Source organism: Pteronotus mesoamericanus, unplaced genomic scaffold (assembly GCF_021234165.1).
Source record: "Pteronotus mesoamericanus isolate MK-2021 breed Mesoamerican mustached bat unplaced genomic scaffold, CSHL_Meso_final contig_58, whole genome shotgun sequence".
NCBI lineage: Eukaryota > Metazoa > Chordata > Mammalia > Chiroptera > Mormoopidae > Pteronotus > Pteronotus mesoamericanus.
Window position 1 is genome coordinate 9,780,232 of NW_026555205.1, and position 22,104 is coordinate 9,802,335.

At 42.3% G+C, this 22,104-nt stretch overlaps 1 protein-coding gene across 1 annotated transcript in view; it reads right to left on the reverse strand.

The window, feature by feature from the left end:
* The window catches only part of FRMPD3 (FERM and PDZ domain containing 3), a 69,380-nt gene that overhangs the window by 39,116 nt on the left and 8,160 nt on the right, over nucleotides 1-22,104 (reverse strand). The window contains exons 4-7 of the mRNA XM_054580388.1: nucleotides 12,715-12,819; nucleotides 8,313-8,420; nucleotides 5,408-5,539; nucleotides 3,848-3,967 (exon numbers count right to left, since the gene is read on the reverse strand). Coding sequence (XP_054436363.1) covers nucleotides 3,848-3,967; nucleotides 5,408-5,539; nucleotides 8,313-8,420; nucleotides 12,715-12,819 — 465 coding nt within the window. The remainder of the gene's footprint in view (nucleotides 1-3,847; nucleotides 3,968-5,407; nucleotides 5,540-8,312; nucleotides 8,421-12,714; nucleotides 12,820-22,104) is intronic.

The window sequence follows — 22,104 nt, forward strand, 5'->3', positions numbered from 1 at the left end:
AATTTGAAAACCTCGATGAAATGGAAATATTTCTAGAAAAATATAACCTTCCAACACTGAATGAAGAAGAAGTAGAAAGCCTGAACAGTCTGATAACAGCTGGTGAAATTGAAGCAGTAATAAAAAAAGACTCACGGCACACAAAAGCCCTGGACTGGACAGTTTTGCAGGAGAATTTTACAAAACATTTAAGGAAGAGCTAACCCCTGTCCTTCTCAGACTAATCCAAAAAATCCAAGAAGAGGGAAGACTCCCAAACTCTTTTAAGGAGGCAAGCATCATCTTAATTCCTAAACCAGCTAAAGACACAACAAAGAAAGAAAACTACAGGCCAGTATTGCTGATGAACATAGACGCTAAAATTTTCAACAATATATTGGCAAACAGAATCCAGCAATATATTAAAAAGATCACCCACCATGATCAAGTGGGATTCATCCCAGGGATGCAAGGATCGTTCAATAGTCACAAATCAATAAACGTAATACATCACATAACCAAAAGTAAAGGCAAAAACCGCATGATGATCTCAATAGATGCAGAAAAAGCATTTGATAAGGTGCAGCACCCATTTATGATAAAAACACTCAGGAAAATGGGAATAAAGTGGGTATACCTCAACATAATAAAGGCCATATATGAAAAACCTACAGCAACATCATAGTCAATGGCAAACACTATAAGCTTTCCCACTACGATCAGGACCAACAGAAGGATGTCCTCTTTCACCACTTCTATTCAACATAGTATTGGAAGTCCTAGCCATAGTGATCAGATAAAATAAAGAAAGAAAAGACATCCAAATTGGAAAGGAGGAAGTAAAACTATTATCGTTTGCAGATGACATGATAGTGTACATAGAAAACCCCATAGACTCCACCAAAAAGCTACTCGACCTAATAAGTGAATTTGCCAAAACAGTGGGACTCTAAGTCAATATTCAGAAATCGAAGGCATTTTTGTACACCAAAAATGAAATATCAGAATTAGAAATAAAGAAAAAAATCCCATTTGCTCTAGAAACCAGAAAAATTAAGTACGTAGGAATAAACTGAACCAAGGAGGTAAAAACCTGTACTCAGAAAACTATACAACACTGAAGAAAAAAGTTAAGGAAGACACAAATAAATGGAAGCATATACCATGTTTATGGATTGGAAGAATTAAGATCATCAAAATGTCCATGCTACTCAAAGCAATTTATAGATTCAACGCAATCTCTATTAAAATACCAATGACACATTTTACAGATATAGAACAAACATTTAAAAACTTTATATGGAACCACAGATGACCTTGAATAGCCGCAGGGATTTTGAGAAAGAAGAACAATGTAGGAGCGATTACAATACCTGATATCAAAGTATATTACAAGGCCACTGTAATGAAAACAGTCTGGTACTGGCATAAGAACAGACACATAGGTCAGTGGAAAAGAATAGAGAGCTCAGAAATAAACCCATGTATCTATGGTCAATTAATATTCAACAAAGTGGCAATAAGAATAAAATGGAATAAAAATAGTCTCTTCAAAAAATGATGTTTGGAGAGCTAGACAGCTACATGCAAAAAATTGAAATTCGACCTCCAACTTATACCATACACAAAAATAAACTCAAGATGGATGAAAACTTAAATATAAGTCGTGATACTACAAAATTCCTAGGGGAGAACATAGGCAGGAAACTCTCAGATATCCCATGCAGCAATATTTTCACCGATATGTCCCTTAGAGCAAGGGACATAAAGTAAAGAATAAACACATGGGACTTCATCAAATTAAGAAGCTTCTGCATGGCTAAAGAAAACATCAGCAATATGAAAAGGGAACCAGCAGTATGGGAAAATATATCTGCCAATGACACCTTGGTCAGGGGTTTGATCTCCAAAATATATAAAGAACTCACACAACTCCACTCCAGGAAGACAAACAATCCAATTAAAAAATGGGCAAAGGACCTGAACAGACACTTCTCCAAGGAGGACATACATAGGGCCCAGAGACAGAGGAAAGGATGCTCAGCATCACTAGACATCAGAGACATGCAAATTAAAACCACAAGGAGATACCACTTCACACCTGTCGGAATGGCCATTATAAACAAATGAACAAACAAGTGCTGGCAAGGTTGTAGAGCAAAGGGAACCATACTACACTGTTGGGGGGAATGCAGGCTGGTGCAGCCACTGTGGAAAAGAGTTTGGAATTTCCTCAGAAAGATAGAAATGGAACTGCTTTTTGACCCAGCAATTCCACTGCTGGGATTATACCCTAAGAACTCCAAAACACCAATTCAAAAGAACCTATGCACCCAATGTTCATGGCAGCAGAATTTACAATAGTCAAGTGCTAGAAGCAACCTAAGTGCCCATCAGTAAATGAGTGGATCAAAAATCAATGGTGCATTTACACAATGGAATACTACGCAGCAGAAAGAAAGGAAAGAAAAGAAAAAGAAAGAAAGAAAGAAAGAAAGAAAGAAAGAAAGAAAGAAAGAAAGAAAGAAAGAAAGAAAGAAAGAAAGAAAGAAGGAAAGAAAGAAAGGAGAGAGAGAAAGAAAGAGCAATCTACACTTTGCATCTTGAACCAAGATGATCACTGGAAGCCTGAATGAAAAAATATAGGGCAAATAAAATGAGAACTAAACTTATAAAATTCTTAGAGGAACCACAACTGTGCTAAAGTGTTGGTAAAGAAACCCAAGGCTGTTTGAAAAATTTTTCTAACATTTTAGGTTGTCAGATGGGGCAGCAAGGACAACCACGATGTCTCATAACATATCTCCGTCAGGCAGTTTGAAAACCATTCCTGAAGCAGTGGTTTTCAAACCCCACTGGTTATCAGAATCCCCTAGAAGTCTTGTTAAAACAGGTTTCTGGGCCCAAATGCCAGGGTTTCTGATTCAGTAGGACTAGGCTAGGGCTCCAGAATTTGCATTTCTAACAAGTTTCTGCTAAATGCTTCTGCTGCTGGTCCAGGGACCACACTTTGACAGTCACTGCCCTAAAGCATTTTAAAGCCTATGCCTGCCATGACCCATCATACCCTTCACCATCTGCTTCCTGTTTCTCCCATTTATTTTTCTTACCACTCCTTACTTCATATTTCACTCCAGCTATAATAAGTTACTCATAGCCCTTGCATCATGCTGTGCTGTTTCATGCCACCAAACCTTTGCAGATGCAAGATCCTTTGTGTAGAACATGCCCCCTCCACTCCAACTCTGCACACAACAAATATCCACTCATCCTTCAAGGCTAAGAGCATGCACACAACACTTCCTCTGTGAAGGCTTCACCATCCCCTCCCATGGAGTTGGCAAACTGCTTTCTGGATGCTGCTACTGGCATTGCACCCTGCTATACTATCTTATATTTATTTGTGTACATACCTCTGAGCTCTAGCAAGTCAGCCATTTTTTTGTTCATCTTGATTACCAGCACTGAACACAGAGCCTGGCCCAGATTAAATGTCTCTGGATGAACTGAATTGGGAATCATCTGCTTACTGGAGCTAGGCACTGGGGGTTGGGAACCCCCATGTACCCAAATGAGCTTGTTAAACCTTGGGATTATGTGATGGTGCCAGAGTTATTGGTGTTGCTTGCTCCTGAAAATTGATGATATTTGTGTAAACAAACAACAGGACTTTGAAATACAGCCCACTTAAATCACCAGTCCAGTCAATTTGGCCATGTTCTACAATGGTAGCAGAAAAGGAACGGGCCTTCACAGCTCCCTGGAGGTTGGAAAAACTTACATAGTGACTTCATTGTGATGGCAGAATAGCCTGCCTGCTTTTTTGTCCATTGGTCTGTCTCTGTGCATATCTCAAATCAGACTCTACCTGGATGTACAGGTACTCAAAAGCAGCAGGATCCCGACGTAGCAGCTCCACAGGGTCTTTGGGAAAGAAGCTTATTCGGAAGAGGCATTTCATTCCATGATAGTGCGTCCGCTGCACCACCTGAATCCCAGAGATGAGAGGTGGGGGGCAAAGAGATCTGGGAATCAATGGCTGTGGTAGGAGCCAGCTTGGTGGCTCCTCAAGGTGGGGCTTGGGGCAGAGCAAGGGTGTTGTCTCCTACCTGGCCAATTCCAATTACCCTGAGAGAAAAGTGATGAGAAGCCACCCTTCTTTTCTGCCCTTGTGACCCAAGAGACTAGAATTTTTGAATCACTTATCCAGAACATGGTCTTTATCAACAATTGGGTCTAAGGCCCCAGATACTATGTCAGAAGAGAGGGCTTCTGGGAATTTCTCTGATTCTCTTCTTGCTGTGGGGCTAATCTCTTCACCTTGCTGAGGGGTCCAATCTCAAGCAGAGTCAAGTTGCTGATTAGAAGACAAATCAAAGATTTAAAATCCCATTTGGAGGTACAGACGAAACAAACGGGCAATATTAAACTAACTGCTGAAGCTGGCACTGGGTAATAAGAATTCCTTATACAATTCCTTCTATTCTTGTGTATATCTGATTGGTTTTTTTTTTTCAATAAAAAAAGCTTAAAATCCCATTTGGAACAAGAGACCAATTAGATTCAAAAGACCTCTTGAGGGTCGAGGGGGGCATTTAGGCCTCCCTCCAAGCAGGACACCTACAACCTTCCTTTCATAGGTGGGAACTTGTGAGTCCCTATATTGCATTTGGCTGAGAGCTAAACTTGAAGCATTTCTCTTTCCAAAATCCTTCCATTTTTTGTATCTGATTCTGGCTTTTTTTTTTTTCACTTCCATTTAGCCATTTCTTCCCAACTGCCCTTCTCCAACTCCTTTCCTCCCTCTCTGGGAATATTGATTGGCCTAGTTGCTTCTTTGGTTCTCCCTGGTTCTTCACTATTGGTGAAATACTATGCAGCCATCCTGGATTTCCCCATCCTTTTTCCATATGGCAAAGGCTAAGATGATAAGGTGCTGTCTCCTACTCTGACTTGGAAGTTGACGTGGATGACATACTGTCCATCCTTGGCCCCAATCAGCCCATTCCCATCTGACACCTGTCCTGGCCTTACTAAGCTCCATTTCCTGACCCTTTCATTATAGCCTTCAAGTGAAGGCCAAGTTTCCTCTCAGAGGCAGAAAAATCTAGCAGGCACAGCTTCCAAGAAATAGGAGAGTTGGCAATGTTCTTCAATTCAGCATTCTGGGAGCCATGCAATGAATTACCACCCCACACTTTTCCCATAGAGACCAGGACTAACAATCTTCATGCCCTTTTTAGGTCACAAGGAACATTACCAAAAGCCCTCTGGAGGTGGGTACTAGAGACTTTAATTGAGAGCTGTAACTTCTGGGAGCTGGCCAAATACATCACTATGAATTTTCCAGAAAGAATGTGCTTGGGGTCCTCTTCTCTAGTAGAGGCCACATGCAAAACTATCAAGGCAGGATAAAAGAGTTACTTACATAAGCCAGGGGCTGCTTCTCCTGGAGAAGCAGGAACTTGTGGTTCTGTTCCGGTCCGGCATACTCAAGGACAAGAGCAAAGTGCTCAATGTACCTCAGAGAAAGACGGTCCTGTAATGTCACCATCACATCCTGTGGAAGAGAAGAGCCTTGAGTGGGAGCTCCATTCTAGCTCTAAGCTAGTCTGAGTACTAAACATGGGTGAGGGGTTCTGACTACCACAAAAGGTAGTACTGGGGAGAAAGCTGAGGCTGGGAAAGTAGGCAAGACAGAGACTCTAGCCTTTATTGTGGTCTAGGCATTGTGCTCCAGGATGAGGAGAGTGACACATGAGTGCTATTTAGAGGCCTGGGCCCTGGGGAACACCAATGGTACAGGGGGTGGAGAGACGTGTTTCTGTATTTGGCATGGCCAAGCATATAGCAAAAGAAGGTAATTGTTGGCCCTCCTTTCCTACTTCTCTTCCTCTTTTCAACAAATTATTTGCTGAGTGCTTACTGAGTGTCAGGCACTCTGCTGTTCTTCCCTTACCTTCTCATGTAAGAATGTTCACTCTGGTTTGTCCCCCAACTCTTTATTTAGGAATTTAAAAAAAGCAAAAGCTACAATTATATAATTAAAAAGTTGACTTTCTAGATTCAAAATCTAAATCTAATGACCTGAGGTACTGGCAAAATGTTCTTTTTTTTTTTTTTATCATAGCTGGCTTTTAGAGAGAATCAATTTAGCAACTTGAAAAATGTGCTCACACAGAGGAACTATGTCACATGTCTTGTGTACAGTCATAAATCTGACTACTTCTGGGCTCTGTCTGCTCTGTTGCCCTACTTTTAATATTAGGGTGTCTGGAAATGTATCTATGGTGGTTGGCCAAATGCCAGTTTGAGACTTCTGCCATCTATTTGCTGTGACTTCAGACCACACTGGGCTCCAGAGCATATGTTTTTGGAGTCAGCATCACTCAGCCCCCAAAGGCTGGGAAGAAGCAGGCTTGGGACTGCGAAGCTCCCTTATAGCCAGGGCTGTCAAAAAGCTCCTCAGTGAACATGAAAAAGACAGTGATGCATTCAAATGTTCAGCTGGAAATTGGTGGGTACTTGAGATTACCTCTTTGTATTACCCAAGTAGTCAGAGGCGCCAGTGTTTCTGGAGCTCTGGCAGTAACAAATGAGGTTTTCTTTGCAGTTCAGCTGCATTGGGATTGTGGACGGCCAAGCTGATGATTGCCAGCTGGTGTTACAAGTGTAACAGTCCCCATGCCAGGCTGTCAATTCACTCAGTTCCTCTCTGGGACAAGTGGCTTAGCAGCCTGTCCAAGTTCCAATGAGTAGCCACTGTACCCCACCCCTAAAGTCAGAGTGAGATCAAAAGCCAGGGATCACTGTTGTCCTAGAAGGCTGGGGATACCTGAAAGTCACAATGGTGATGACGTTGTAAGGTGGGAGAACATGTGGAGAAGGTTCCAAGGGGAAAGGGAGGAGTAAAACCTCCAGTGTGGGGACAGATATAAAATGAACATACCAACCCATGAATTAATGCCAAGGAGGATTCTGACACAAGGAGCTATCCACAACTGGGATATTTGGATACTCCTGGGTGACCTAGTTCTGGTTCAATGATCCTCCCATAGGCTGAGACAGTCAATAGCCAAAATACTATCACAGGGTACACTAACGAGTGTGTTTTGGTCCTAGGTCTCATGGGGGATCCACCCAGGTCTGCACCTTCCAAAGAAACTCTTGGTTCAATCAACACGGGGTAGGCTGAGTGTTTCACAGCTAGGGCGCTACTGGCACTTTGGGCAGGATGATTCTCCATAATTCAGGCACTGTCCCACTCTCTACAGAGCACTTAGCATCTCTGATCCTGAGAGATTAAATGCCAGTAGCATCCATGGGGATGACCCCCAACTGCCTCAGACATTCTTAAAAGCTGTCTAGGAGAGGGCAGTGCCAACCCTGTCTGAGGACCACTGGCAAGGCGAATTCTGAGCATCTATTAGGGAAAGTTTCCTGGTCCAGGGGTTTCTTGATTTATAGGGTTGTCTTACCCTCTGCATGAGTACCTCAGAACACCTCTAAACCAAGATGGATTTTCTGTAGCCACCCATCTCTCTGGGCAGCATTGGTTACATTGAAACATTCATTCTGGAAATGGCATTCTCTTTGAGAGAGTCCAGAATAAGCAGAAGCAGACATTTCTGTCCCAGAGCAGAGTTGAACCTGGGGGTTAATTGTATCATCACTTCTCCTCCTCGGAACTAAGGAAATTGCTACAATTTTTACACACCTGGCTGAGCCCTTAAGAGTCACAGATCAGAAATTGTTCTTCCTGTAAAATGAATAGTCAAAAGGACCATTGCTGGACTTTTCAAATCTTGGTTCAGTGCTTAAGATCTGCTTATTATTTAAAAAGCAAGGCATGGCTAAGCTAATCTCCACAGAGATTGAGTTTGTTGATTTGTATGTGTAAACTTGCATAGATGTTAGTGTATCAATATAAATCATTTTTGTTTTATAAGTGGTTTAATGGACTTCCCATTCCTTAGCTCCTAAAAGTCTTGAAGGACCCAGTGTATAACTGACACAAATCAGCTCACAAGTAGATGTGTGTGGACATGTGCATGTACACACATATGCAATTATGCATGCACATACACATGTCTGGCATGCACGCACACATTTACAATCACTAGCACACAGTTGGGCATGTAAATTCTGCCCCCCCACCATCATCTGAGGACTGTGTGTTTTTACAGTCAGGTGCTCACAGCAGCAGAAGCTCAAAGGCCACTTTGCTCTGGCAGCAAACAGCTCTGTGCAGATTCAGAAAAGCCAACCAGGGGACCAACAGCTGCGTGTGCTCTGGAGAGGGCAATGCTGACCCAACAGGAGACTCTATGTACCTTAACAGTGGTCCGGCCATCAAATGTGAATGACTTGATCTGCCCATTTTCTAAGAAGACCTTCAGGACATTGGGGATGAGGAGAAGAGCTTCTTTCTTCATCATTTTCTGTGAATAGACAAGAAAAGTACAAAGAGAAGGTCTCATTTAGAAGAAGGAAAGAAACCAGAGGAGGAATTTATAAAGGAAGAGAAAGGAGTGTGTGAAGGAGACAGGGAACCAAATGTATGAAAGGACAAAGAGAAAAAGGAAAGAACAGACCACTAATAATGTTACATGGACACCGAAACCAAATTTTCTAAGACATTGAGCCATATCAAAAGTTCAACATTTGAGCCCTGACTAGTGTGGCTCAGTGGGTTGGGTGTTGTCCCGCAAACCAAAATGTCACTGGTTTGATTCCTGGTCAGGATACATGCCTGGATTGTGGGTCAGGTCCCTGGTTGGGGGCCTGTGAGAGGCAACTGGCACCCAATCAATGTTTTTATCCCTCTCTTTCTCCATTCCTTCTCCTCTCTCTAAAAATAAGTAAAATCCTTTTTTTTTTTTTAAGTTCACCATTTGATGTCACAGCACACCCACATTGTACTGTGGCTCAACGCTCCACAGCTTAGAGTGGCGGCTGGCCCACAGAGACCACCACACACTGAAGGGCTGATGGGACACCTCTTTAAGAGCCCACCTCACTCCTATCTCCTGGCACCTCCCTGTCCACCAGGCCCTTCCAATACTGAGTTCACTTCCACATCATGTCTTTGTTCTACCATTCCCTCTCCCCTGTGGCATCCTAGATCCTTCCTAACCTGGCACCTGCCTACTTCCCCAGAATCATGTTTTGCCATTCCAGGTACCCATGCTGTCCTTTCATGCCTGTGTACCTCTGATAAGTCATCATTCAGGGACTGTCTCACTCCCTGCAGGACACTTAGCATCTCTGACCCCGAGACACTAAATGCCAATAACACGCCAAACCATGCAGATGACCAAAAAAAAAAAAAACCCTCAGACATTTCCAAAAGTTCTCTGAAAGTGGACACTACTGATCCGATTGAGAACCACTGACAAAGCCCATTTTTGAATACCTGATTATTCCTTAAGAAAATTTTTCTGGCCCAGGCATTTCTTATAGAGTGGTACATGTTAAATTTTCAATAAATATTTATAAAATAAAAAACTGTTCCCTCTGTCTTCCTCTTTCCTTCCTCAGCAAACTCCTACTCATCCTTTAAAATCCAGCTAAATATGAATTCTGGAAAACCTTGTCAGTCCAGTATTGTCAGATCCTTGGATCTGGTGTTCTCATGTGTTCCAACAGCAACTTATACATACCTCTCTCAATGCTCTTTTTATACTTTTGAAAAGCATTTGTCTTTCACAATTGAACAGTGAACTGAGAACACAATGACTATGTCCTATTTACTCTTTGTAGTCATAACATCGAGTATAGTCCTTGGCACACAGATGGTGCTCAATAAATTATTGCTGAATATATGAGCAGTAGGTGCTTGATACGTGCATACTTGAATGATTAGACTCATCACAAGAATCCATCCATTTCTCAGGGCCAACATCATCAGTTTTCCAGGAACTGAAAAACTGCATAAGATGGCCAGATTCCTGGATTCAGTGAATATTCATTGGGCCACTACTATATGCCCTGCACTATGCTAAGCCCCATGGGGAATATGAAGAAAAAGAGAAGGCCCGTGTTTAGTCTTAAACTTTTCTTGTAGTGACTTGGTGTGTGTGCACATGCGCAAGCACATGCATACACACACACAAATCCATTAGAGAACAATTATAAAACCAAAACAAACCAACAGGTATTAAGTTTTCCCAGATGAGGTGAATTGGATTTTTTAAATTTATTTTTAAGGTTCTATTTATTTATTTTTAGAGAGAAAGGAAGGGAGGGAGAAAGAGAGGGAGAGAAATATCAATGTGTGGTTGCCTCTTATGCTCCCCCCCCCTACTGGGGACTTGGCCCACAACCCAGGCATGTGCCCAGACTAGGAATTGAACCAGTGACCTTTTGCTTCACAGTCAGGCACTCAATCCACTGAGCCACACCAGCCAGGGCTGGATTTTTATTTTGAGGGAGATGGTGGGTATGGACTATTAGGAGGCCATAAGAGAACAGTCGAGTTCTAGGTACTGTCGTGGACAAAGTAATGAAAACATGAACAAATAAGTCCTCCCAGGTTGGGGTATAGTTGGCAGTAGTGGCAAGCCAGCAGTCAAGCCATGGCGGGAAGTGATGGGTTATAGAGTTGAAAAAATGTGACTACCTGGTTCTCTCCCTGATTCTGAGATACCTTGTTCCTGCTCACTCAAGAAGCCCAGATCCCCAGGCTGATGACATTCAATGGTGGCAGGTTTTATTTAGCACACTGGGTTGGACTCAGATAATTACTTAATTGATTTTGTTTAAAAAAGGAATTGGAAAGGACCACCGATAGGATTTATTTTTTGCTCTGGATGTTTCATAAAGCCCTGGAACATGAAGGGAAAGGGATGATATACATGGACTACCCTAGGTCCCAACCAATGGTGAGGCTGCTATGGTCCATACTGGTGGCAGGGTTGGTGGTGGTGGTATGCTGTTGTGACATCATATAATTTCCTGAGCACAACTAGAATGGGAAGACTGATATCTGTCCTTGCAGACAAGAGCCTCACACCACACCTAATGGCTTGTCCAGCAGTAATAGAAATAACCTGGAAGGGTCTCAGCAATTCTAGGGTGTTTACATTCAGACTGGTCTGGAGCGGGGCTTGATTCTGCCTGTGACTAGCTGAGACATATGTATGGGGAGGGAAGTCATGGTGGAGGAAGGGGAGAATGGGTAAGGGAGAGTGGAAGAAAGAGGAAGAGAAGGGAGAAAAAAAGGAGGGGAAGAAGGTAAGGGAGAGGAAGGGAGGGAACTCTTTATTGACTGGCCTGGCCTTGGTTGATTACTCTATAATTCTAAGATACAATAGGTTGCACCTGTCTGTACTTTACAAAATCAAGTTATATTTCCTCTGGGTTTTCAAGGGCATATAAATGACCTCTTAGTGACTTGGGCCTCAGGATTTGCTTCTGCTTGATCTGCAGTGACTCCATGCTCCTCCCTTTCCTCTCTCCTCACCAATTCCTGGTTTTCTTCAACTTCCTCTGCTAGGACTGATGTAAAATCCAACCACCAATTATTCAGAGAGCTTGCCACTTGGAGGGGGGGGGTGCTGTAGTTAGTCCCTTGGGCTTTGTAGCCTTGCTCCAGCAGGAGGAGGGCCTGAGCTGAGTTTGGGAAGGAAAGTCAGGCAAATGGAGATGAAAGACACCTGTGTATTCTGTTCTTTCTGAGTGCCTCTGCCCCACTGATTTTCCTATTCAGTCTGGGCCTACGAACTTCTCTCAACTGCAGCTGTGCCTAGTACATAAATGCTGTAGGCCTCTCAAAAGCCCAGCACATGACAGCCTGAAAAAGCACACAGGTGGCTGATAGCTTTGGCTATCCCTCCTGCCCCCATCCCCACCATGCAACCCCACTCCACCTCAACCAGATATCACCAACAGCTACAGATTCCTGGGGGACTCTGGCCATAATCCATGATGGTTTACCATACATCTCTCTGCTCTCCACCTACCTATTCTCTTTGCTTATCTGGAGCAGCCAGGTTAGCTCATGTAAACCCCACACAGAAATGAGAAAGACTGCAGGCAGGCTATGACCTCTCAAACTGGCTGGCACATAGGATGAGCTGCCAAGCATCACCTGCTCCTTGAAACCATACCACTCAGCGGGGTATCCTATACTGTCTCAATCAGAACCACTTACCCCCACAATATGACCGAAATGTATCCAGTGGCAGGAAACAGGTATTTATTTTGCACCCCTTGCAGTGCTGGGAGCACAGCAGATGGCTAATAAAAATCTTTGTGACTTGATGAGAGTCTGTATCATTTCCCCTAGTCTGCTTCACCTTTCACTACACAATATTCTTCAGTCAAGATGTGCAGTTGCAGGGCCACTTCAGGGTGAAGAGACCACAATTTCACCAGCTGCTCTCTCTCCGGATCTTCAGAAAACCACTACTTCATTCCTGTTTCTATCAAGTAGTCAAAAGATCTTTATGGAGCACTTGTTCTGAGTGTAAACTACTGTGCTAGAGATGAAATTTCTCTAAGCAGCATGAGGATCTTGAGTGAATTGATAACATTATTTCTCCCCACAATGCCCAGGGCCCCTCTAAAAGACACACATTCCTCACTTGGTATTCACACAGAGCCCCGAGGTCTCCCTCTTTAACCTTTTCGTAATGCTGTCCATTCTGATGAGCAACTGCCCCAGAGTGTGACCTTGAAGGCTGAGATGATTCTGGCCAAGGGATGAGGAAAGAGAGCGGAAGCTGCACTTACTGCATCTGTTTCTCCAACTGCCACCTGCTCAGAAAATCGGACCTTTGCAGGATTGGATTTCAGCTTGGCCTTCTTTGCAGCACTGATAAAGGCAGATTTGGGGGACTGGAAAAAGAAAAAGAACAGAGGGCTAGTGAGTTCTCCATTCTTGAGAAAACCTGACCTTTCCCACACCAGAGTTAAGATGCCTCAGGATAGGTACACTTTCCCTTACTGATCTGCAAGTTAATAAATAAGTACTGATCCCCTACTAGGTGCAAGGCAATGTGCTAAGTGCTTCCTTGTACAGTGTAGGGCAAAAGTAGGTTTACAGTTGTAAGTATGCAAAACACAGAATTTATACTTATATTGTCATTCATTAATTATTGTATTAGAATATTTTCCATACGAACAAACTGTAAACCTATTTTTGCCTCACCCTGGGATTAGTGTATCCTGAAAAAGGTGGGCAAGAATCAAACTTAGGTAAACTGAATCTCATTATTAATGCTTTAAGTCTAAGGGAGTTTGCAAAAATTCTTTAATAGTAACATACAGTGAGTGAATTTTTATATATTTGGTTTTCTTAATGTGAGATATACTTAAATGGTGGTTTTCACTGATCTTATTCATCTTAAAGCTATGCCCTGCCCCTAGGAAGGCAGCTTGTAGAAAATATTATTTTAGGTGTGAGAGAAAAAGTGCCTAGCACTCCAAAATGATTTATCCACAATTTACACACTATTCGGGAACAGAGACATTGGGGATTTACCCAGGTGTCCTGGCTTTCCAGTTCTGGGCTGTCTACCACTTTGTTCATCCAATCCTGTATGGAATGTCCATATAATCAGCTAGTATCTCTAGTTCTTGAAAATCATCCCACAAATTCAGCAGGATACATGTTTAGCAAATGCTGAAACTAAGTTTTTCCTGGGTGCTCCTTGGATTGGAGGAAATGCAAGTGTCGTGTCTTCAGGCACAATTATTCATTCATGTGACAAATTTAGGGAGGTCCTTCTATACGCCTAGAACTGTTCTGCATGATGAGGGATTTGGTGGTAAACAAGACAGACTCAAGGAACATCCATTCTAGTAGGGACAATAAACAAATATCATTTAGGTAGCAAATAAGGACTATGAGGACAAGCTGAGCAGGGTAAGGGATGCTACAAGAGAATGAGTGAGTGAGGGCAGAAGTAATGGGTGTGTTAATTTAGAAAGGATGGCCAGGGAAAACCTCTTTGAGAAGTTGACATTTAAGCAAAAATCTGACGACAGTGAGGGAGAAAAGCCATAACGCTGTCTGGAGAAAGAGCTGCCTAGGTAGAAAAAACAACAAAGGCTCTGAGGTGGAAGTTGAAGTGGGGCACATGAGGAACAGCACGGGAGACCAGTGTGATGCAGCACAGTGATTGAGGGGGGAGTCAGGGGAGGTCGTGATTACAGAGGCAGTGTGAGGCTTTGTCATGTCAGGCCTTGTAATCCATGGAAAGAATTTTGGATTGTATTCCACTGGATGGTTTTAAGCAGACAGGGTCTGACTTCCATTTTATTCACAAAAGGACTCCTTTGGCTGCTGTGTGGAAAATAGTATAGGAGTGTGATGCCAAAGTAGGGAGACCAATTAGGAGTCTACAGCCACAGTACAGTTAAAATATGATGATGGCAGCTTGAGCTAGGATGGTAATAATGGAGATGAAAAGTGAGTGAACTCTTGATATATTTTGAAGATAGAACCAGGATAGTATGTTGATGAATTGAATATAGGAGTTGGAAAAAAGGGAAGAGTCACAAGGAAAAACAGGGTGTCATTTTCTGAGATGAAGGAGACTGGGGGAAATCAGCTTGGGGCTCCTTCAAACCACCTCCCCTACCAGCCTTGTCATGAAGGCTTCAAGTCCTACAATCCAGAATTTCTTTATGTTAAGGCCCCAAAGGTCTCTGCCATCTCCAAAGGCCATATATTAGCTATTTTCTGCCATTAATACTCGGTTGAGATTAATTTACTAGATCAGCCACAGGAGGGAAGGGCCCTAAGATAAAGACAGCAGAAACAACCGTGCTCATCAAGTCAGGGGCCCTGGTCCCAGCTGTGTTCACTTCCACAGCCAACAATCTCATCCCCTACATAGGGCAGATTACAGGAAGCCACCTATTCAACCTGAGTCCAGCAAAACCTCTGTGGGTCTCAGTACTAGCTACATGGCAAAAACACTGATGGAGCTTTTAAAATTTGATGCTCAAGCCTCACTCCAAACTAATTACACTGAATTCCCGGGGATGCATCCCAGATATTGGTATTTTTTTAAAGCTTCCGATGATTTCAAAATAAAGCTAAGGTTGGAAACCACTGAACTAAAGGAACCTTGGACATCTTATCCTGAGCCACAGGGACAATTTGTTGGCTGCAGATGGCATAGTACAATGAAATCCAGGGCTGGAGATCATTGCAGAGATTACAGTATTGATTGTTCCTGAGAGTCGAGAAATGCCTTTTTGTGTTGCACATCTTAGTGCTCAAATCATACAGGCTGCAGCAGGAGCACAAAGAAGGGGTGAGAGAGATCTATAGCTATGTTCAGGCATCCCTGTTTGACTTCATGGGTGCCACAGGCATGAGTCAAGTAAAATCTTCATTCTACCTGACAGACACCCTCTCCTTTCTCTGTGATCATCTATCATGGGATGCCCCCGTGTGCAGTGTGGAAAGAGGCATCTCTAGAGAACTGAGTGGGACATCTGCCCACCCATCATTTTTACACATGAAATGGAGGCCTGGCAAGAAGGTATGATTTACTCAAAGTTATTAAAGATAATTTCATAGTGGAGCAAAACTAGAACCCAGATTTTCTGAGTCTTAGATTAGTGATTGTTCCCAATAGCAGGCTAAAGCTGAAAGTCCATTCCTGATCTTTCATCCACTGGTTATAGTTCTACATTGGTCCTATTGAATAGATTCAAATGTATGAAGAACCCAAACTGACATCCATTCATGTATTTACCTATATGGAGGGGAGAGCCTCCTTGCTATCCCTACCAAAAAAGTCCAAGATTAGATCCTGTCCTAGAGATACCACTAAAAACAAAAGATTCAGATATATGGGAACAAAATCATGAAGGAGTAAGAGGAATTGCCAATATTTTCAGGGATTATCATAATTTTCAGTGTCTGCTATAGAGCTTTTTTCACCTTGTATGTGCCCCATTCCTCATTAACTCTTGCCCTATTGGTCTCCAAGACTCCATCCTATTCTCACTCTTCAGCCTCAATCGCTGTTGGTGACTCACTCATTGCCAGTTGTTCTTTGCTACATATCAGAGTCACATCTAGCCTTATGCTTTGATACAGTGACACCTGCCTTGCTGTGTGGATACAAGGGGCTCTCAAAAGTTACCCTGTCTCAGAGTATATTCAAAGCTCAGCTATGGGGCCTAAAGTTCTTAATACTGAGGTCACTCATTTGAATTAAAATATTGAGAATTGGGAAGACCCTGGTCAAACTACAAATGTGTTATGAAGGAAGAGTAATGAACACAGTTCAGGGGCCAGCAGCCTATGGACCTGCGTGGGCCAAATCCTGCATACCACCTGTTTTTATGAATAAAGTTTTATTGGAACACAGCCATGCTCTTCATTTCTATATTGTCAATGGCTGCTTTTGTGCTATCATGTATGGCCTACAAAGTTTAAAATAATATGGTCCTTCATATAGTCACACACTGTTTCTAAAACTTTCCTGATGATGAGAATCATTAGGGAATGCTTGTTAAAATACAGAGTCCTAAGCCTACACCAGACTTAAAAAGTCAGAATCTCTGAGGGGATGGGGCCCAGGAATTTATGTTGTTGAAAATGTCCTAGCCCATTAGCATAGATTAATTGAGTACATTAAAGACGAGACATCTGAGCTCTTCACTGACCCATTTTTCTATCAAGCAGCTGGGAGTCTCATTTTGCAATAGGCACCACTTTTGGCTAAAATGAATTTTTGCTTGAAACATGGGACTATAATTGCTAAATACCTCCAGGGCTACTGCAAGCCCCTTGAAGCAAATTTCAAGCCAGAAGCTGGGTAGAATAAGCAATAGAGGAGAAAGCCTGCCTCTCCCTAAGAACTGAATTCAGCAGCTGGTGAGTCTTTCACCATTTTAAAATTTGGTGGCTCTATTAGTATAGATTTTGGGGTTGTGTTACTTATATCTTGGCCAAAGTTGAGTATATGGCCAAACATTTTAGTGCATGATAAAGCCCCACTTTGATAATTATGAGAGAATTTTAAGAGGATGAAGCTCAAGTTCCTGAAGCTTTGACAGCCTCCTGATTGTCCTTTCTGCTGGCTTGCTGTCTTTCACATTTGAGCCTACTTACAGGCGATTCCCTTAGCTTGGACTGTGGGAGCCTGAGACAATAAAGAGCTATCCTGGTGTCATGGGCCCACTAATAACGGACCCAGGCAGTCTTCCTTCCTTGACTTGGAACTGCCTAGAGGTGAACATGTCCTCTCTCCAGCCTCCAAGGCCCCCCACAAGCCACACATGATCCCCACCTATTGCCTAGTCAGATGGTTGGGCCCATAGTTCCCTGGACATGCTGACCTCTTCTGTGTCCACCTCGTACTGTCTCTTCACCATCCCTGCTTTCCATGGCCTCCAGTGTCCCTTTTGCTCAGCTAAATGACATCTCTAAAGCCCAGCTCACATTCTATCTTGATCCTAATTCCTTCCCCAATTCCTCCATTCCCCTCCCTGGGTTTCCTATAATACTCCTTGTTAATCCACATGACCATTGCTCACCTGCCCAACCAGGTTGTAGAAGAGATAACATTTTATAGTACTATGTCTCCCCCTAGCACCGAGCACAGAGCAGCACAGAAAAAAAAAAAAAAAAAGAGCTGATTGCTAAAGTTAATAATGAATTACTTAGTCAATTCAGTAAATATTGTTTGAGTATCTACCATCTGCCAAGCACTATAATTCAAGAAGCTCTGTGGAAAAACAATTCTGCAGTGGTTCCTATTATTTTGGCGTTTTTTTCTGGCCAGGTGGCTCTAAGCAGAGGGTGGCTCTTTGGGTACAGGCTAAGTTTTCAGAACCAGAAAATTAGGGTTTCATTTGAAAGGACTGTCTGCTTGCTTTACTAGGGCCATTATAGTCCACAACCCAGTACTTCATCTATTTTAAAATATTTATTGAGGACATACTACATGCCAACGTCTAAAAGTACCAAATTAATACATATTCATTCAATTATGGGGAATAGTTGGTCACTCAAGAATTAAGGGACACCCTTAAATACATATAGGCTTAATAAGTGGCTATCTATGCAGAATGACTTGAGGGTCCCTGGGAAAGGACCCATGTGACTGATCAATATAGCCTCAAATAGTCTGCCATGGTATGAGTCACTCTGTTAAAAAGAAAATGCCATCTGAAAGAGACCACATATTTGGCCAATAGTTCATAATATGTACCTTGGTTACATAACAGAATCATCTGGGGAGCCTTTTCAAAAGACCAATACCTGGTCTCCATTCCCAGGGCTTCTAATTTGCTTGGTCAGGGCTAAAGCTCAAATATTAATATTAGTAAGAGCTTCTTGGGTGGTTCCATTGCATAGCCAGGGTTAAGAATCATTATATTAGACCATTATCAGCCATAGAATATAGGAGCTGCCAGGAGTCTTAGAGATTTTCCGGTTCAGTGTTTCCTAAATTCTACAGAGCATCAGATTTACTTGAGGCTCTTAATTAAAAATAAATCATTGGGCAACATTCTGTATATATTGGGAGGCTGTCTTCTGGAAGAAGTGGTAAGCTTGAACATAAAAAGGGTTTGGTAGAGGCAGCAGTCTCCATGTACCCATGAAATGCCAAGTGCCTACTTTGGACACAGTACTATTAATATATTCTGTGATACAGGGAGTATAATATTGAACATAACACTGGAAGTCTTCAAGAAGCTTTCACTATAGCTTTAGAGAAAAAGTTCTAGTTGATTGTTGTTCTTCCTGGTAGTTATGGTCTATAAAGTCACCTCAAAAACTGAACTAATAAATACTGAACAGTTATTCTTAGGGAAAAAGTGTGTGTGTGTATGCGTGTGTATCTCACATATAATCTTAAATTCTTAAAAACAACTCATCCTGTAGATCTTATTTTCTTTTTTTACCAGGAAAAGTGCCATTCTAAATTGTTAAGTGGCTTGCCCAAGGCCACCACACTAAAAGGGGAAGAGTTGGGATTCAAACCCATGCAACTGTCACCACAGCTGGAGTTTCTTGCAGTACATTGTATTGCTTCCTACCATCTCTATCCTCTGGGACACCTCTGTATGACTGCTGAAACAAGAAGAGAGAGTGTCACCTTGTTTGACCTCAGCTGGGAATGTTTGCATTGACAGACTTAAATTTTTCATGCTCTGCATGCGTCTGCAAATGACCATGAAAGCATGGTGGGCATTACCGTATTTTGCTGTGTATGATGTGCACCCATGGTTTAGTGCTACCCATGTATAATGAGTGCCCTTATTTTTCACTCAAAAATTTAGGCAAAAAGTGTGCATTATACATGGCAAAATATGGTAATTTCATGGTTACAAATACATTTTAGGAAATAGGTGAATTTGCAAACACGGAATCTGTGAATAACAAGGATCAACTGAATATGTATGCAAGGCTGACATTCAGTCAGGATGCATTGGTATGGCCATATCTATTGTAAAATATTGAGGGATTCTCTCACACTAATTGGTAAGTAGCCATTGACCTAAGCTTCCTGGGTGCCACCTGACCTCTCCCTGGGACCTCTTTACAAATGATCAAATAAAGAGTTAACACCTGGCAGAGTTAGGGGACGTTCAAGGCTTTACTCCAGTGCCTATGGCTGGCTTACATTTTGATTGGATGGCCCCTACTGTACAGGCTGCTAATTGTTTTTACTATCACCCTTGTGTGTATGTGTTCCCCCACATCTATGCTCAAAGACTTTAGAGGTCACAAGAACTAGAATTTAAGCTCTCTGAGGGTAGGAACCATGTCTGTCCTGTGCACTGCTATATTTCCAGTCTGGAAGAACACCTTGAGCAGTAGGCATGTAGTAAAGGTTGGATGAATGAATTAGAAATTCTCACTGAAGTTAGTTAGGCACAGGTGTTTAGAAGACATGAGTCTCATGCCAAGTCTTAAAGGAAACAGCCATCTATTAGAAGGAATGTGGACTAATACAAGGATAAAAATCTGCAGGACAGTAAGAACTAAGAAATGCACAAGGAGGAGAAGGAAAGCAGCCTGGCCTTAGCAAAGAGGCCATGAAATGGGACAGTGAGGGCATCAGAACTGGGGGCAAAAGGTGTTGGCACTGTGATGGCAGTTGGGATGAAAATGGGAGAAGTGTTTGGCTCTTCATTCTGAAGCTAAGTTTGGACACTTTAGTTCAGGTTGCTGTGATGGCTGGTAGTTGGGTTTTCTTCATTCCTTCAACAAATATTTATCGAGTGCCTACTCTGTGTCAGGTACTATTCCAGGCACTGGGGATACAGCAGGGAAGAAAACACAGTCTCTACCCTCATGGAGCTGACATTCAATTGAGGGATATATACAATAAATACATATAAATATAATATTTCACAAGAATGTAAAATGTCACAGCCACTCTGGAAAAAGGTCTGGTAGCTTCTTTAATAAACTAAACATTAATTTAATATACTCTATGACCAAACAGTAGCACTTTTGGGCATTTGTTCCAGAGAAATGAAAACTTATGTTCACAAAAAACCTGTACACTAATGTTTATAGCAGCTATATTCATACTAGCCAAAACGTAGAAACAAGCCAGATGTCATTCAATGGGTGGATGACTAAACAAACCGTGGTACATCCACATTGTGGAATACCATGAAATACTACTCTGCAGTAAAAGGGGATAGACTATTCATACATGCAACAACTTGGAGGAATCTCAAGAGCATAATGCTTAGTGAAAAAAGCCAGTCCCAAAAGGTTATGTGCTATATTATTCCATTTATATAATATTCTTGAAATAATGAACTTACAGAAACTGTAAAACAGATTAATGGTTGACAAGGATTGTGGGGGGAAGAAGAGATGGGTGGGGGTACAAAAGGGCAACATGAGCAGTCCTCTTAGTGACAGAACTGACCAGTATCTTGATTGTGTTGGTGGATACATGAATCCACACATGTGATAGGCTGACACTGAACCACACACACACATTGTATTGATGTCCTGGATTTGGCTTGGTTTTGATATAGTACTGTAGATATGGAAGATGTAGACATTGGGAGAAACAGTGTTAAGGATCCACAGGGATGTCTCTACAACCTCCTGTGAATCTACAATTATTTCTTATTTTGAAATTTTAAAATTCAACTTATTGGGGTGACATTGGTTAATAAAATTATATAAGTTTCAGGTATATGATTCTATACATCATCTGTATATTGTATTGTGTGTTCATCCCACCAAGTCAAGTCTCCTTCCATTACCATTTATCCCCTCTATACCCTTTCTACAATTATTTCAAAATTAAAAATTAAAAAATAAAAAATATAAGATTTCAGTTCTGATTGAAAAATTAAACAGTATCAGCAGATAGCGACAGGGAGATGCTATCTCAGAAAAGAGAGTCCAGGAAGGCTTCTATAACCAGGTGACATTTGAAGACATCTGACTAACAAGGTAACCCACAATGGATCTCTGATCAGAGCAATATATTCTAACCACACCACAACTATGTTTTTAGGAAAGAAGTAGTAGCTATTTTCATGACTGAAGATTGAGGCATGGGCATTGACTGCCCATTGCCCAATAGGCAACTGCACACACTCAGTAAAGTGGGGAGGGAGGGCCTATTGGTAACACCCACTGAGGGGCAGAGCTTCCCTGCTGGGAAACAGAATTGTGATTGAGAAAGGCCTAGCTGTCAGGGATCATGTCAGATGGAGGGAGGGGAGGGAAGGAGAGATTATGTGTGCATGAATGTATGTGTGTGAGGTTCACAATGACACAGAAGAGAGCTGGGGCGAAAGGGATGGGCAGTCAGTGCCAGAGTTTGAGTTGAAACTTATACCCCGATTCACACCTGTGCACTGTCCCTGGATTTGCACAGAAATGTTATCTCACTCTGGAAAATCTTTCTCTCCATCTTTGCCTGGGAAATCCTGCCCCATCTTTCAAGGTTTAGCTCAGGTGCATTCTCCTCTGTGAAGCCTCCCCTGCTTTCATGCTCCTCATTCCCAGCCAATGGGACTTCTGTGGCTATGGGATGGGGGTGAAACCTCAGTGCTGGGGTGTAGAGGAGTGTTGGAGACACTGAAGGGACAACCAGACTGGGGGTGTAAGGAGGCCTCTGAGTTTTGCACATGGAATGTGTACACCTGAAGTTGTGCATTTGA